Raw genomic sequence first — 17,639 nt, 5'->3', positions numbered from 1 at the left:
ACATACCAAAACTTCAGCCAACGAATCAAACCTCCTGGCTCCGGACCTTCCTACAAGGTACCTCTTCTTGGAGAGCTGTCCAAAATACAACAGAAACCAGGCACTAGATGCTAGTAAATGTGTACAGTGTGTTGAAAGGGTGTTCAAAAGTAGACGGTGTTCAGATGAAGAGTACAGATAAGAGGTCTTTGGTGGTTATAATATTAATAGCAATACGGGGCAGGGAGTTGCGATTTCAGGGTGTCAAAGAATAAACTGAGGAAAAGAAGATGAATGCAGATAGTAAATTCCAACTACTGAGCCAGAAGAATGAATTGTATGTGGCCAGGCTTTTGAGGCAGCCAGGACTTAAATTGGCATTAGTATACAAAGTGTGAAACCCGAACAACTAGGGGGTTATTTTGAGGCCACCTATTAGGCCTTAGAAGTACTATCCCTCCTAGTGCAATGTTGAAAGGACTGAGCTCTGCGGCTATTAAGATGGACCTGGAGAAGCTGTCTGTGTGTGTTTGATGATCTTAAGTTTTTCTGTGACGTGAACTTTGAGGTCACCGGGGTAGGGGGAGGGAAGTACCCTTGGCATTGGCAGAGCCTGAAGGTCTGAGCTGGTTCCTGCTGGGGAATAAATAAAGGAGGCAGAGCAACGCTTTTTTTTTTTTTTTTTGGCCGTGGCCAGGGCAGGGTTCTGTCGGGGCTCTATGAGCATGGAGCAGGGGTCCACCTGGGGCCTAGGACGCCTGCAGATGGGCCTCCCTTAGCCCCCACGGCCGCGGGCTTCAGCGCGCCCCCGCTCCCTCGCTCCGCAGGGTCTTCCCGGTTCCGGCAGGCCGCAGCGGGAGCTACTTTCGCTCTTCCCCTTGCGGGTGCGTGTGCCGCGGACGCCCCGGCAGGCAGGACGCGGAGGAGGAGGCGGCCGCCATGCCCGGCCTGCGGCTCCCCGCCTCGGCTTCCCGCCCGCCGCCCCCGCGGAACGGCCTGCTGCAGCCCCTGTGAGGAGGAAGAGGCGGCGGCGGCGGAGGAGGAGGAGGAGGCACCACCCCCTTGGCAAGCTCCCCGACCCGGCGGCCTCGGCAGGACCCATGGCGGACTCCTCGCCCGCACTATCCCTGCGGGAAGGCGGCCTCCGCGCGCCGCGGCCCTCGGCCCCCTCGCCGCCGCCGCGCTCGCGCTCCGGCTCCGAGTCCGAGGAGGCCGAGCTGTCGCTGAGCCTGGCCCGCACCAAGACCCGCTCGTACGGCAGCACCGCCAGCGTGCGGGCTCCGCTGGGCGCCGGCGTCATCGAGCGCCATGTGGAGCACCGGGTCCGCGCGGGCGATACGCTGCAGGGCATCGCGCTCAAGTACGGTGTCACGGTGAGCAGGGCGCGCCGCCGCGGCCCGGGCTGGCAGCTCCCGCGCGGGAGGCGGTGCGGCTCGGGGTGCGGGTGGGGGTGGGGGTGGGGGTGGGACTGCGGGTGGGGGTTTGGGGGATAGGGAGTCGCAGGGACGGCCGTGCGTCTTCGGGCGACTCGGCTCCCAGGGCTCGCTCAGCGCGCGCTGCTGGCCACCGCAGTGGTCGCCCAAGCTGGTCCTGCAGCGGGTGGGGCGGGTCGCCAGGGCTCCCTCCCTAGGTAGCTGCATCCAGTTCCCGGGGCCCCGCCCAGGCTCAGACTAGATCTGTCGCGTGAGGGAGGCCAAAGAGTACTAGGGCTTTGGCATCCCCGGGAACCACTTTCACCCGATTTGCAGTCCCCATCACTCCACTCTATATTTACGCAAAGCCCAACTGAGGTGAATTTTGTTGTCTGTGAAAACAAGCTCCGTGATGAGTCAGGAATGGTGCAGTTGTTCCTACTGGGTGGTTCTGGTGCTATCGATTATGCCTCTTTATGTAGAAGTGAAATTACACCCTCTGGGCTCACTGGCAACCGCGAATGTGACACCTGTCGCTAAGCAGCAGCCAAGAACTGTGGTGTAGGTGAGCTGGAGGGCTGCGTTTATTACAAATTTATAAGTGTGTGTGTCTTGGGTGTATTGCATTACACCTCTGGGAAGAACATGGAAACCTGAGGGAACAAATTGTTTCATTAAAATTACTTATAATTAACTGTGAGCTACGTGATGGCCTTTTTACATTTGGGCTTTGTATCAGTTTTCAGTGTTCTTTCTCGAAGTACCTTAGACAGCAGTGGGAAGAAAGAGGATCTTATCTATGTCTTTCTCTTAAAGTGAAACTCTTTCTGGCCATTTACCGAATGAAGGAGAATCAGTATGAAGGAGAATGTATTTTGCATATTTAAGCTGGTATGTGTTTACCTATCAGGTCCTTCTCTCTTTGAAATATTTTGAGAGGGACCTTGCTGTGCAGTCATGTATTGACTTTATCATGCCCATTCTGCCGTCTTGGGAGTTCTGTAAATGTGAACATAGAACTACAATTCTCCATGTGCATTAATGGGGCCTGGTTTGGGTCAGAGCCGGAGGAAAGTGAAGTTGGGAAATACCAGTAGCTACCCTCTGCTGACTGCCTCCTGTGTGGCAGGCATTGCATTTGTCTTGTTTCATCTTTATCTTATTTAATTTTCACAATAAGCCTAGGAGGTAGGTGTAATTAATCTTTTTACAGATGAGAAGGTGGATGAGAGGTAGGGATATTTTCCAAGTATGATCATTCATTGAGACCAGCTTGAATTAACAGTGATAAAGCATTTGCTCTTCTTTAGATATTACTTTTGATATCCATTTTTATTTTTATCCTAGTCTTATCAGGAGCTCTCTCAGCATCCTGGCTGCTGAAGAAGGACAGTCTTTTCTGTCTGGTTTTCCGGCATCTTGCCTTACTAGGCTAGTGACTGCACCTAGGAATCTATGATATGCAGAAGAGTGTTATTTCCCATGCTCTCTTCCCATGCAATCTCTCTGTGACCCACAGCTCTCTGTGGTTTCACCTGAGGTGATTGTAGATAACTGCTATACATCTGTTCACTGCAGTTCTCCACCTTTGATCAAATGCTTCCTAATCCCTGTTATGTCTAATATAGATCCTGTTACTCATAACCTCATTACTCCTTTTTAAAATTAAAGTGTAAATCAGATTTTTCATTGCTTTTATAAAGACTTTTGATTTTAAGATGTTAAACACAAGTGTAATGAATCAAGAACTATAATTGCTAGTGACACATAGTTCATTACAGGGTTTCCCAACCTCAGCACTGTTGGTGTTATAGATCAGAAAACTCTTTGTTGTACGGGGTTGTCCTGTGCAGTGTAGAATATTTAGCAGCAACTCTGGTCTCTACCCACTAGATGCCAGTAGCACTCCCTGACCCCTATTCAGGCATTGCCAGATGTTCTCTTGGAGGCAAACTTACCCCTGGTTGAGGACCACTGGTTTGTTACATGTATTTCTCATTACTTTGGGCACTGGCTTATAGATGATAAAAATTTTTAGAGACTCCTCCACTGGTAATATAGAATCAGTGATAATACTTACCATAACAGTGAAGTGATATTTTTGTTTTAATATCTTCAGATTTTTTTGTTGTTGTTGAGACAGGGTCTCACTCTGTTGCCCAGGCTGGAGTGCAGTGGTGCTAACATGGCTCACTGCAGCCTCGACTGCCGCTGCTCAAGTGATCTTCCCACCTCAACCTCCTGAGTAGCTGGGACTACAGGCCCAAGCCACATGCCCAGCTAATTTTTGTATTTTTTGTAGAGATGGGGTCTCACTATGTTGCCCAGTCTGGTCTCGAACTCCTGTGCTCAAGCAGTCCACCCACCTCCACCTCCCAAAGTGTTGGGCCTACAGGTGTGAGCCACTGCACTGGCCTAACATCTGCAGATATTGATTAGGTTTACTCACTGTGAGTAAAGGTGGAAGCTGTAAAGGCAGAAAAATATTTTTCTTCTCCTGACTCAACAGAAAGAAGTTGAGCAAATTAGGTTTCTAGTGTTGACTGGCAAGATCATCTACAACATGTAGATCATCTACATATTTAAATGATTGTTTTAAAAGGTCAAAAATGAGATACTGGGGGCTTAGAGACCCAAGGCAGTGCACCTAGAAATTAAGTCAGTCCAGCAAACAGTTGTCCTGAACATATCATGTCTGGCAATCTTGCATAGATGAGCAGAAACTCTCAGGGAAGCCTATCTTTCCATGGCAGCCTCAGCCACCCAGCTGGGTGTCCAGGCAGGACTTCAGTCCTTTGGTGGAAGACTGATTAAGAGCCAGTCCTACTCTAGGTACAAGGAAGTTCCCAGAACAGAGACTCCGACAAGGGGGTGAAGATGGAGACCTGGTTGCCAGCCCTGGATTACAAGGGGAACAAGCTGGGAGCCATTTTCTGAGGTGGTGCTGAAGGACTGGCAGCGGGGCACATCTCAGGATGTGAGAATAGATCCATGTTCCTCAAATTTGCCTGGACAGGACAGGAATACCCTGGGGCAAACTAAAAATAAAGGATCCTAGCTGACATTGGATCTATGGGATTGGAATACCCAGAAAAGGAGTCTAGGAGTCTCTGTTTTGTTTGTTTGTTTGTGTTTGTTTTTGAGACAGAGTCTTACTTTGTCACCCTGACTGGAGTGCAGTGGCGCGATCTTGGCTCACTGCAACCTCCGCCTCCCGGGTTCAAGCTATTCTCCTGCCTCAGTCTTGCGAGTAGCTGGGACTTTAGGCACATGCCACCACGCCTGGCTAATTTTTGTATTTTTAGTAGAGATAGGGTTTCACTGTGTTGGCCAGGCTGGTCTTCAACTCCTGACCTCATGATCCACCCACCTTGGCCTCCCAAAGTGTTGGGCTTATAAGCGTGAGCCACCACACCTGGCCAGAGTCGGTATTTTTAACAAGCATGGCTGCTTTGCTTGTTCCCAAAGTACTGTTCCGCCTTAGGGTTCTTGCACTTGCCATTGCATGTGTCTTACTCTAATAGCTGGATGCAGGACCAGCTTCATGGGCATGTGACCTGCACAGTCGCACAAGACCCCATGCTTAGAAGGGCCTCACACTTGGTTTAATGCTCTACTGTCATCTCTTGAAATTTTTAATAGTTCGTGAACAAGGGCCTCACATTTTCATTTTTTTCACTGGCCCTGGGCGAATGATGGAGCTGATTCTGGCTGGGTGATTTGTTCCCTCAAGGCCATTAAGTCTTTGCTTAAATATCTCATTCTTAAGGCCTTTTCTGCACACTCTATGTCAAATTGTAGCCTTTCTTCCCAGTCCGCCAGCACTCCTCCCCAACCTCCCTGCCATATTTTCCTAACAGTATTTATCATTCATCCAAATTTTTTTCTTTCCCTCAGAGCTACTTTTCTGGTGATACATTAGTGAGTAAATAAAAATCTGTGTCCTCATAGAGCTTATATTTTAGTTAGTGGAGACAGTAAGTAGAAAAATAAAATGTCTCATGTCAGATATTGATAAGCATAATGAAAAAAAAAATCAAGCAGGAGAGGAAGTTGGGGAGGGCTCGTGGAGATGGCTGGAATTTAAAATGGTGTGGCCAGGGAAGGCCTTGCTGAGAAGGAGGTGAGGGAGGGAGCTGTGCAGATATCTGGTGAAGAACATTCCAGGCAGAAGGAATAACCAGTGGTGCAAAGGCCTTGAGGTGAGAACATAATTGGCACCTTCCAGGAGTACTGTGGCTGGTGCTTAGAATGCAATGGGGTATAGTTGGACTAGATCACTTTGGACCTTGAAGACCATTGTAAGGACTTTGTCTTTTTCTCTGAGTTGGGATACATTTAAGGGGTTTGAGCAGAAGAGTGACATAATCTGACTTGTGCATTAAAAGGATTACTCTGGCTGCTGCTTTAAAAATAGTTTGTAGGGAAGCTAGTACCAAGCCAGGAAACCAGATAAGATGATGACTTTTGTAATAATGCAGGTGGGAAAGGATAGCAGCTCGGACCAAAGCAGTAGAGAAGGAAGGAGGTGGTGAGATGTGGCTGGGGTCCGGATGATTTGCTGATACGCCGTAAATGTTCTGCTTGTTTGTTTACTGTTTAGTTTGAATGTCTCTCCCCTAGAGATGGGCCTGGGCATCCTGGGGATGGGAAAGAAGAATGTGGAGTTTCAAGAAGCTGGCTAGGTGTGACACCTGATGGACCCAAGTTCTTTTGCTAGTGACTTAGGAATGATCATTATGACTCTTTCCTACCATCACTTTTTTAGTCATTGATAGCCACTAAAAACTGGCATTCATTATTTTCATAACCAACTTCTGTTGAGCCTGGTTGGTTTGAGACCTTGGGCTAGATGCTGGGGCTGGAAGATAATACATGTTGTTCTCTTTTTATTCATGGTGAGTTTTTCAGCTACTGCTTTCTAGTAGCTTCTAGCTACTTGAGAAGCCAGGGAATTTGTTTGATTGATGTTTGTATCTTCCATGGCTAGCCTGGAGCCTGGCATGTTGTGAGTTCTCCACATACATGTGGACTCTTCATCCACCGGAAAGCTTGACTGGTTTGAAATAGCCAGCCATGGAGCCCAACAGACACTGGAAGTCAGGGCCCAGGGCAAGGGCTGAGTGAAGAGGTACGGCCTGCTGAAGACTTGAACAGCAAGATTTGGTTTGAGGCTCATTCTCAAATCTATAAAAGACTGCTGCCCTTGCTGGTGCTCAGTGTTTGTCTCCTCCCCTCCACCAGCAGTGGGTCTTTACATTGAGTGACATATAAGTTTAGGCTTGAGCAGCTCTGCCAGAGGAAGAGGCATTTGAGGAAGTGGGTCTGGGAAACTGAAACTATTTGGGGTGGGTTGAGTAACTGTTAAATATAGTTCAAACCTCAGATGTAAACTTGCTTGGACTGGCATTCCCCTGGGCGTGTTTATCTCCTCTGGGACGTTAAGACTCCTTCCCTAACTCTGTATTCTTGATTTAGCTATTGCTTTTTCAGTGATCCTGGCTCCTCCCAGTTGAAGTCAAGCCTCTGGAGGAAATTGATCAACTCCAGGCTGCCACCGTAAATTTTTGTGCAGAAACCCTGGAGAAACCTCCAGAGAGCCATGTAGAAACTGAAAGTGGAAAGGAGGCAGCCAGGAGGACCTATTATTTGCATACACTCTTTCTTTTTTCTCTTTGCTTCCTCCAGGCAGTTTGCCTGTCTTTTTCCCTCTCCAGAGGCCACCTCACCCTGCAGTACCGTCAGCTACTTCCTAGCCAGTTTTATTCCCAGGATTCTCTCTTCCTCTGCCAATTCGCTGCTAAGCCAAGTTGTTGCTTAATGTTTCCACTAACAAAAGTTACCTTGCTGAGAAAAGGTGAAATGATTGTCATTTTTAGAGAGAATAAACGTTGTGATTTAGAATCCTAGGTGCACATAAATCTTTAGTGTTCATAACTTTAACCCCTGCTGCTGATAGAGATTGCTGTCCCTTGCTAAAGAGAAGATAACTATAAATAGTGCCACCAGAAGTGAGAGGTATGGCAAAGTAGCCTTTAGTCATTCGGGGTTTTTGTAGATTCTCATTGTTTTTTTAAACACCTTTATTGAGGTTGTATACCACAAAATTCACCCATCTTAAGTGTACAATTCAATGACTTTAAATTTACAGAGTTGTGAGGCCATTATTGGAATTCAATGTTAGAACGTTTCATCACCCTGAAAAGATCCCCATGCCCATCCATTCCTCTCACTCTTTGTTTCCTTCTTCAGTCTTAGACTACCACCAATATGCTTTCTAATCTATACATTTGCCTGTTTTGGACCTTTGCCACAAATAGAATCTCATGTACTTTTGTGACAGTGTGGGGAAGGAAGAAAAGCCTTTTTCTCATGAACACATAGCAATGGAGGGGTCTGGTCTCATTGCCATCAACACTTAGAACGTAACAGGAGACAGATGTGGGGGTGAATCTTGGGAGAATGATTTAATATTTAAGTCTGTTTTCTGCAAACTAATAATCACGTGAGAGCTGTATGCGTATGTGAGAACATTCTGCAAGCCACACAGTGCTATGTACATGTTATTATGTATCCTGAAACGTTTTTGGATCAGCTTATATCTTTTAAGGAATGGAGAGGAAGGAAAAAGAAGTTTTGAGAATTGCATTCACTATTAGGTAGGTGGACTGATGATGCTGGTCTAAGATGGGAAGAGTTCTTGACCTTACTCAGCAGCCTGCTCTTAAGGTATCTTCTAGAAGGATGCTTTGTGAATTTCCTTCACAGGGGAATCATTGTATTTTATTTTATTTAAAAAAATTTTTTTTGAGACAGGATCTTGCTCTGTCACCTGGCCTGGAGCGCAGTGGCAAGATCTTGGCTAACTACAGTCTTGACCTCCCAGGCTCAAGCGATTCTCCTGCCTCAGCCTCCGAGTAGCTGGAACTATAGGGGTGCACCACCACACCCAGCTAAATGTTTTGGGGGATACTTTTTGGTAGCGATGGAGTTTTATTGTGTTACCCAGACTGGTCTCAAACTCCTGGGCTCAAGCAATCCATTTGCCTTGGCCTCCGAAAGTGTTGGGATTACAGGCATGAGCCACCACGCCTGGCTGGGGAGTCATTTTCAGTATGTTGTTTTAAGTTATTGATGGCATTTGTTCTACCTAATTTCACCATGATTGAACTTGTGACCACCCTTTGGCTATTACTTTCCTTATTCTATAATCTGTCTCTTACTGACTACACAGTAAATTTATACTTCACTGAGTCATACTATTCAATCTAGATTAAGGGAGACTTTTGAAATGAAAGCATTGATTGATGTACCTCCCCACTCCCATTCATCCATCCCTAAGAAACAGAGGATAGTCCTACATCAGTTTGAAAGGACACACTTTCTAGTCTCAGCATTAATTGGATCTTAGGAAATGTTGAACAGTGGGTAGGTAGGAAAGCTATAGAGTTTTCCAGCTCTTCCTTGGATTGGATGATGACTTTTCTTAGCTTTATGTGAAGTGAAATTGCCAGAACAGCAGACCCATCTATGTTCAGACAGAAGTATAAAAGATACCAAAGCAGGCCGGGTGCGGTGGCTCATGCCTGTAATCCCAACACTTTGGGAAATCGAGGCAAGTGGATCATGAGGTCAGGAGATCAAGACCATCCTGGCTAACATGGCGAAGGCCTGTCTCTACTAAAAATACAAAAAATTAGCCAGGCATGGTGGCATGCACCTGTAATCCCAGCTACTCAGGAGGCGGAGGCAGGAGAATAGCTTTCATCTGGGAGGAAGAGGTTGCAGTGAGCCGAGATCGTGCCACTGCACTCCAGCCTGGGCGACAGAGTGAGACTCTATCTCAAAAACAATAAAGATAAAATAAATTAAAAACATATCAAAGCAAAAGAAAACATCATTTCACCATTTTGGATTTTTCAGTTTGTTGTCTGTACTATGGCAGGTGCCTCTTTCTTGCTAATCCATTTTCTGCACCCAGCTGCTAATTCGTTTTCTACACCCAGCTGCTAATTCATTTTCTGCATCCAGGTGCGGAAGCGATCTTTAACTATGATCAGATCATGCCACTCCCTGCCTTCACCGTCCAGTGGCTTCTCATCACATTTTAAATAAATTCCAAATTCCTTAGCTTGGAACCCAAGGCCCTGCCTGGTTGGAAGTTTGCTTATTACGCCCTACACTTTAGCCACGTGATTTTTTTCCTGCTCTGGGGCATTTGCTGCTCCTTTTTCTAGATGGAATGCTTTTATTCCTGGCTCTTTGCATGTCTGATTTCATATTTCTTCATGGGTGACAGAGTTTAGAGCCTACACATTTGGCCTAAGCCATAGCTTGTAAAGAACAGGTTAAGATTTTCATTACCTTTTGAAAAACCTATTCAAAGTCTTTTGTGACACCTCAAAGCAGTGACAATATATTATGGTATTCATCTGGGCTTATCCATGTGAAATTTTCCCTATATAGTCTTATTTTGGGGCAGAAACCATTTTTTTTTGAGATGGAGTCTCACTCTGTCACCCAAGGTAGAGTACAATGGCACAATCTTGGCTTACTGCAACCTCCGCCTCCCAGGTTCAAGCGATTCTTCTGCCTCAGCCTCCCTAGTGACTGGGATTACAGGCACCTGCCATTATGCCCAGCTAATTTTTGCATTTTTAGTAAAGATGGGGTTTCACCATGTTGGCTAGGCTGGTCTTGAACTCCTGACCTCAGGTGATCCACCTGCCTCGGCCTCCCAAAGTGCTGGGATTACAGTAGTGAGCCACCATGCTTGGCTGAGAAACAATATTTTGTGGGAGAAAATTTCTACCTTCTTCCTTCTCATTTGCTGATTACATGTTAGAATCTGCCCTTACCTGATGCTTTCTTACTTTTAATTAAATTTAATGATAATAATTGCTGACACTTTTGAGTACTTCTTGTGTGCCGTGTGTGTGTGTGTGTGTGTGTGTGTGTGTGTATGTATTCCTGGAGTACAATGGTGTGATCTCGGCTCAGTGCAACGTCTGCCTCCCGGATTCAAGTGATTCTCATGCCTCAGGCTCCCAAGTAGCTGGAATTACAGGCATGCACCACCATGCCCGGCTGATTTTTTTTTTTTTTTAAATAGAGATGAGGTTTTGCTGTATTGGTCAGGCTGGTCTCAAACTCCTGACCTTGGCCTGCCAAAGTGCTGGGATTACAGGCATGAGCCTCTGCACTCAGCCCATATGTCATTCTAAATACTTTACATGAATTAATTCATTTAATATTCACAATGATATAGGGAGATGAAGGAACTATTACTATCCTTACTTTACTGATAGTAAACAGACAGGGAATGGTTAGAAAATGGGAAAGCCAGGATGTGAACCCAGAAAGTATGGCCCCTGAAACCTTGCTTCTGAGTACTATCCTGTATTAAACTCAAGACTCAAATCTGCCCCTGTCCTTAGATTGGTTCCCACCTTGATGCTAACTGTGTCTGGATATCCCTGGTGTCCTTGACTCTGGCATCTCATGTATCATCTTAGAGTCTAGACCATAAAGGTCCACATACATCTTAAATGCTTACTAATGACATTGAGATGAAGACAGTAAAGCCCCTGACTTCAGGAAGCTTGTGGACCAGTTATAGTGAGTCACTTATGCAGCAGTATGTACAGAAGCCAGGGGAGCCTTGCCCTTCACTGCTTATGGACTCCCTGACTGCACACAGCCTCTGACTCAGTCACCTTGTCTAGTCCTCTGTAGGCCCCTTGCTTGGCCTTGATGGCCCATTGTGCTCCATATGATAGATGTATCTGTCAGCATCCCAGCAGAATACAGATAACACTCTCAGAGGATGTGGCCGAAGAGAATTGAATGAAGGGACATTCACTGAGTGTGAGCATGGTTGAGGGAACCAATAAGGGAAGGTGAAGCACCCAGAGACTAGCAATAGTAGGGAGACATTACCCCTAGGCCTGAAGGGCCAAGGGAACACTGGCAAGATCTGGAGCCTTGGATCTGGGACTCCTGATAGGAACTCTCACCAGAGAGGAATGCAGCCACTGGTTATGGTAAGGTCGTTCTGCTGCTGTTGGAAAACCAACTGGAATTCCGAGGACAAGGAGGCCTGGGTAATGCAGTTCTTAAAAAGTCAGCCTCCTAGGGTTTAGAACAAGTCCAAGAAGAGTGGGGAATGGATTGGGAGGGGAGAGTGGGTTTGAAAGGAGAGTAAGCAGCCCAACAGACAACTTACTACCCATTTCTGATTACTTCATTTTCCGTGCCCACTCCTTTGACCTGTGTTAAGTCATTCATCCATCCATCCATCCATCTGTCCATCCATCCATCCATCCATCCATCCTGAGCACTTAGTGCATATGAGATCTGTGTCAGACCAGGAAGCCTATAGCAATAACCAGTTCTTGCCCTGAAAGAATTCATAGTGTACTCTTGCAGTTCCTAGCTCTGCTCAGCAGTTTGGATCCTGGTGTTCCCATCTGTTTCTGTCTTCCATCGTTATTCCCAGGAAGCAATGACTATCAGCAATCATAGTCCCCTTCTGAGAAGCATTTCAAAGGGCACTGTATCAGCAAGAGCTCTTTCAGCTACAAGTGACAGACAACCTAACTCAAATTGGCCTAAACAAAAAACAAACTCCAAGTGGAGTTTAGTGGCTCTTGGAAGTGAGCACGTTCTGTCTTCAGGCTGTGATCCAGAAGTCCAAATGCTCACTTCTAAGGTAGCTGTAGCATCAGATTCCACAAGGTGCCAGGATGACTGCCAGCATCTCCAGCCTATCTCCCTCTGGCAGAAAACAGTAGAGATCGCTCCCCTCTACCGCCCTGCAGAAGTCTCTTTGCATGTCTGAATGATTCTGTCATGGGCCTGTGATCTATCACGAAAGCCTGTGATGCTCCACAGGGCAGGAATGAGTCATATGTTCACTCTGGAGCCAAGGGAGGGCTTAGTGTCATTGGAAGCCTATGCACTAAGAGAGAGGGAGCAGTTGGATGCTTGGGGGCAAGATCTAGGGGCCCTAAAGGTGAAATAGCATATACCTGAACCTGCTATGGGCAGAGTGTCCAAGTTATTAACCCTCTCAAACCTGAACTAGACCAGATATACTTTGGATTTTTAGTTTTAAATTTTGTCTCTAAAAGGCACCCACCCATGTTTATGTTCTCTTTCTCCTTAAACTAGAAACTAGAACACAAAAGACCATCCTTTTTAAAAATCTCATTCCTTTAATGGAGTACCTTTAGAAGAAAAAAGAAAGCTTTACATGTATGATTTGCATGGAATCAACTTATAACAAAGCAGGAAGAACAGGGTCCACTTAGTTGACTGTTGGTTTTGCAGGTTTTTTGAAGTAGAAATACAATTTTTTTTGTGTTTACTCAGAATTCATTTGGCATTAAAGGCTCCCCATAATGTGGTTTCATTAGTTGTGCACTTTAATCCAGATGTTGTGTGGACTTTGGAGTCAGACAAAAATCCCAGTTTAAACGTTTAAAGAGCCGTATGTGCTTGGTGAAATCTACCATCTCTTTTGTGTTTTGATTTCTTCATTGGAAAATGGAGAGTAGTAAGTACCATCCACTGCCAGATACTCTAATTACTACTTTCTCTCTCTCTTTCCATATAGATATATATGGGGATATATGTATAGAATGTACATATATTTGTATCTATTCTCTCATATATATATCTCATATATCTTTTTTGATATATACATATCAAATATATATTTGATATATACATATATATTTCATATATATATATATCTGTGATCTCATGTATATAGATATATATCTCCTCGATGTGAGTGGGTATATAAGCTCTCATTTAATCCTTGCAATAACCCTGCGAAAAGTAGATGGTTCCTGTCTTACACATGAGGAGAAAGGATCAATGAGATAAGTAACAAGCTCATGTTCATACAGTAACTGTATTTACTAAGCACAGTTCTAGAGACATGGGAAGCACTCCATAAGTAAAACAGCAGCCATGGTAAGTTTTTAAAAAATCAGATAATAGAAATGTTAAAACAAGAATGGAATTTATTAAGTGCTAAATATTTTACATTTTTAAACTTCCGAGATTTAAGTCCACTGATATTAAAAGCTGCCTTGTAGTAGAAATAGTATAGTGGGGAAAAATTAGTCTGTCCTTTTTTAAAATCGGGAAACAATTTTCCAACATCTCTTGAAATAACTGGAGATATCTGGGAAGGTTACCGAACCTGAATGAAGAGTCTCAGATCCCAAGAAAGCATTGTGTACATTTTGCTTATGAATATTGGTAGTTGTTATATAATAAACCTTACTCGTTGACTTGGTCATATGTAACTCTGTGTTTCCTTTTTTATGTTTTAGATGGAGCAGATTAAAAGGGCCAATAAACTGTTTACCAATGACTGTATATTTCTGAAGAAAACTTTGAACATCCCAGTTATATCAGAGAAGCCTTTGTTGTTTAATGGACTTAACTCCATTGATTCTCCAGAAAATGAAATTGTTGGTAACAGTTTTTCTCAGGAAGAGGAGCCAGTGGTGGCCGGGGAAGACCTCCCTCCTCCCAGTCCTCAAGAATCTGATGTTCAGCCTGTGCAACCTGAGGAAGTATCAGCCAGAGATTTCCTGCAGAGACTTGACTTGCAGATTAAGTTATCAACACAGGCAGCCAAGAAGCTAAAAGAAGAGAGCAGGTAAGAATACCCTGGTACAAATGTCAAAGTCTAAAGAAATCACTATTAAGATGTCCTTGCTGGGCCAAATCTTTCTTGTCTCTCTCTCTTCTTTTCTTTCTTGCCTTTCCTGTTTTTTTTTTTTTCTTTAAAAACTGCATTTTAGTTCTAGAAAGGCATTTTTAGTATGTAAACTCTAAGCAGAGCTGCTGCCTGCTGCACAAGGCTTTATCTGTTGCAGCATTGTTATCTGTTATTTACTATAAAAAGTTTGCTTCTTTTCTTTAATAGCATCACTGTCCAGCTAGCAATTCTGGATAGCAGCAAAGTAAAAGCGTCTCTCTCATTGACACGTTCAAGAGAAGCAGTGTCATAGAAAATACTTGTAAAATATTGATCTTTATAAAACTTGTCAAAGACATTGTCTGTTATTTGTTACTGAGTATTTCCTACGTAAGATCTCATGCAAGCTTTTTTCTTTGTTTTTAAAATTTGATATTAGGACAAACTTTTCTCTCTCTTATAGGAATTGGTTTCCTGTTTTCTTTATGATTTGATTTCAGAAAAGTACAATCTACTGTTTCCTTTTTTGCTGTGGTTACTGGGAAGCTTGCAACTAAAATTGATACCTGGGTTCAACTCCTATAATATTTCTTATGATTAATACATTGGTTTCCTTCTCCTTTCCTTAGTCCTGATTTTTTTATTTCTATTTTTTTCATCTTATTATATATATGCCCTTTGTTGTTGGTACCTTAAATCCTTTTGAGAAAGAGGTGAAATATAGAAAACATAAATATAAATATGAATATAATTTAGTATAGATTTAAAATATATTTAAATGTAATATAGACAAATATAAATACATGAATGATATTATTTATTCTCATAACTGAGATACGAATAAAATGGAGATAGTCAGGTATGTCTTAAGTATTGGCATTTCATACAATTTTCTAGGCATGCACAATATTCTAAATTGATATATTCTTTCTTTGGCAAGTGGATATTAAATTGTATAATAAGTTTATGTTTTAGGTTTCTGAATACAGTTCTAAACACTGATTTATGCTGTATTTATTTTCTTTCAGAGATGAAGAAAGTCCCTATGCAACTTCCCTCTATCACAGTTAGGTGATTTGGGGGCATAACTCTAACCAAAATTAAGATATGTTTGGACCTTAAAGAATCCAACAACTGAAGATTCAAAAACATCCCTTCTGGATTCCTATAGTGTCCATCTTAAAATCATAACTAGGTAGTTCTACCTGCTGCAATTGCACTGAAGTGATTAGTTTCCTCTGGCTTTCTATAATTTTAAGTCTTTATTATGGCATGATGGCAAGGTTGTATCCTAAAGCTCATCACTTTTGTAGGTGGTGTTAGTTTTTAGACTAGCTTTTATAAATACTAATTGACATAAAGCATCAAAGACTATTTATATATTTAGGCTAAAAATAATGTTTATCTCCTTATGCAATCCTGATCATGTGAAAATATGGTTGCTGTTTAAGTGATGCTGAATTTGCTGTGTGTTTATAACTTAAGTGCTATATATATATTTCGATATGTCTTACGTATTCTCTATTAATATAAAGAACCAAATTTTGTCCGCTATTTTGTAACAATAAACTACAAAGCCTGAATGAGAAAATAAACTATGTTTTTAAACTTGAGTCTTCATTTTTTTAACAAATGAGAAAATAAAATTGACTTTTAAATTATATATTTAAATGGTGACAGCTCCTTCTTCACTTTAATGGTTTTTATTATTATAAATGCAATTTTGAAAAAAGTGTTACTAATCTAAAAGCAAATCAATTACAATTACTGGTAATCTTGGCATTTTCATTGACCTAATGTGATTCAGATATGGTGAAAACATGGAATAAATCAAAAGAACAAATAAATAATACCATAATCTGACATTACATTGCAGAATTCTAGTTTAGATTTCATTGCTAAGTTACTTTATGAGTGTTTGGTAGTCCTGTACTTATTTAAATTGACTTTTATTCTCATAATTTAATTGGTCTTTATTATATGTATAGATTACAGTAGTACACTTTAAGCAATATATCATTTATAATTAAATATTGTTTTGGTCTCAATTTCTGTTCAACTGTTAGATTAAATAAATCTTTAGGCTTCCACAAAAAATCCCCATATCTACCCCATCCCAGCATAGCAAAAATACTTTCACTTTCTTCTTTTTGTTATTTTTTCTCCTGTCTCTTTCTTTTATCTTCCCTTGTTTTCTTTCCCTCATTGTGCTTCTCCAGCTCATCCATTAAGCAAGAAACAAGTGCCCTTAGGTGTTAATGCATCAGAGCTTGCAGAATTAGAACTGCATATATCCAACCCCTGAGGCTGACCAACTGCTGCATCAATGGGAAACAGTAGCTGTCAGCCCTTGTCTTGCTGATTTTTTTGTTTGTTCCTAACATACATAATCCCTGTGTCTTGTCTTTTTTTTCTCACATTATAGGATCTTTGAAATAGGGTACCCTCTTGATCATGCTTTGCTGTTTTCTTGTATTCACTACCTGAACTGTGGGGAGTTAGTTGGATGAAGAGAGACCTAAATGAAAAAAAATAAGAGGAGAAAAACAGGTATGCGTGTAAGAAAAGGTTCAAACAAACATCTGTGGTGGCCTAGGAACCATTAAAAATGTAGAGTTATCATGCCATTTAACATAAAATGTTCTGAAATTTGAGAGTAATCCAAAAGACGTAACAGCTCAAATTTGAAATTAAGACCACAATCTCAAAAACATTTTTTTTCTGAGTATTTTATTCTTGCTTAAGGTCTCTCTTAGCATTCTCTAGCCAAAACGTTGGTCGTCTTCAAGTTATTAGTAACTTGGAATTCTTTGTGGCCACAGTTAAACTATTCTGGACTGAGTACTTTAGTCCCTACCTTGCACATAGAATCGCTGGAGTGGGCTAAGAGACAAGAAACTTAGGTTCTATCCCAACGTTACCATTTCTTGGCTGCATGAGCTGGAGCATATCCTGTGCTTTTGTTCCCTTTGTGAACCAGTTTCCTCTTTCATAAAACCGGACTGATGATCTTCCTTTTGTTTTGGTTATGGATAGGAGCTAATGAATGCCAATGTGCTTTGAGAACCATAGTAAACTCCCTAAGTACGTTTCTTATTTTTAAAAATACTGCTTATTTAGATTCTTTATAGAAAAGTGAATGGATAAAATGCTTTAGCCAGCGCCAGTTTATTGTCTGATGCACACGCAGCCTGTTTGGGTATGGCTGAATCGGAGTCAGTCATGTTATCAAAGATGACTCATGGAAACAGTCTGATTCACTGTGTTTTGGCAAGTGTTATTTGGACAAAGGTGTTTTTAGTTCCCTGTCCCCACTCACAGATGGGTACTGGCTTCTCTAGAACATACTGAGTTTAGTTCGTGTGTGTGTGTGTGTCAGGCTTTGGCTTTTGTTTGTTTTTGCAACTCTCTGGAGAGGATGGGAGAAGAAAACAGCTTTCCCCCACAGTCCCCACCAAAAGGTGGGGTACCAGGTAGTGGCATTCAGGACAGCAATGCAGGTGTCAAAGACTGTTTGAAACAGTGAC

At 42.8% G+C, this 17,639-nt stretch overlaps 1 protein-coding gene across 3 annotated transcripts in view; it reads left to right on the top strand.

The window, feature by feature from the left end:
• The window catches only part of LOC116275842 (lysM and putative peptidoglycan-binding domain-containing protein 2), a 28,526-nt gene extending 12,801 nt beyond the window's left edge, over nucleotides 1–15,725 (top strand). The window contains exons 1-3 of one of the 3 annotated variants that reach the window (XM_031668681.1): nucleotides 215–1,352; nucleotides 13,739–14,070; nucleotides 15,141–15,725. In XM_031668681.1, coding sequence (XP_031524541.1) covers nucleotides 1,080–1,352; nucleotides 13,739–14,070; nucleotides 15,141–15,183 — 648 coding nt within the window. In that variant the 5' untranslated portion in view covers nucleotides 215–1,079 and the 3' untranslated portion in view covers nucleotides 15,184–15,725. Of the gene's footprint in view, nucleotides 1–214; nucleotides 1,353–1,648; nucleotides 1,957–13,738; nucleotides 14,071–15,140 lie in introns of those variants that run through there. The other 2 variants (XM_031668683.1, XM_031668682.1) reach the window with 2 other exon arrangements.
• Nucleotides 15,726–17,639: the final 1,914 nt, after the last annotated feature.

The sequence above is a fragment of the Papio anubis genome, chromosome 7 (assembly GCF_008728515.1).
Source record: "Papio anubis isolate 15944 chromosome 7, Panubis1.0, whole genome shotgun sequence".
In the NCBI taxonomy this organism is placed as follows: Eukaryota; Metazoa; Chordata; class Mammalia; order Primates; family Cercopithecidae; genus Papio; species Papio anubis.
Note: the sequence above shows the minus strand (reverse complement) of the source record. Positions and strands in the feature narration are given on the sequence as shown.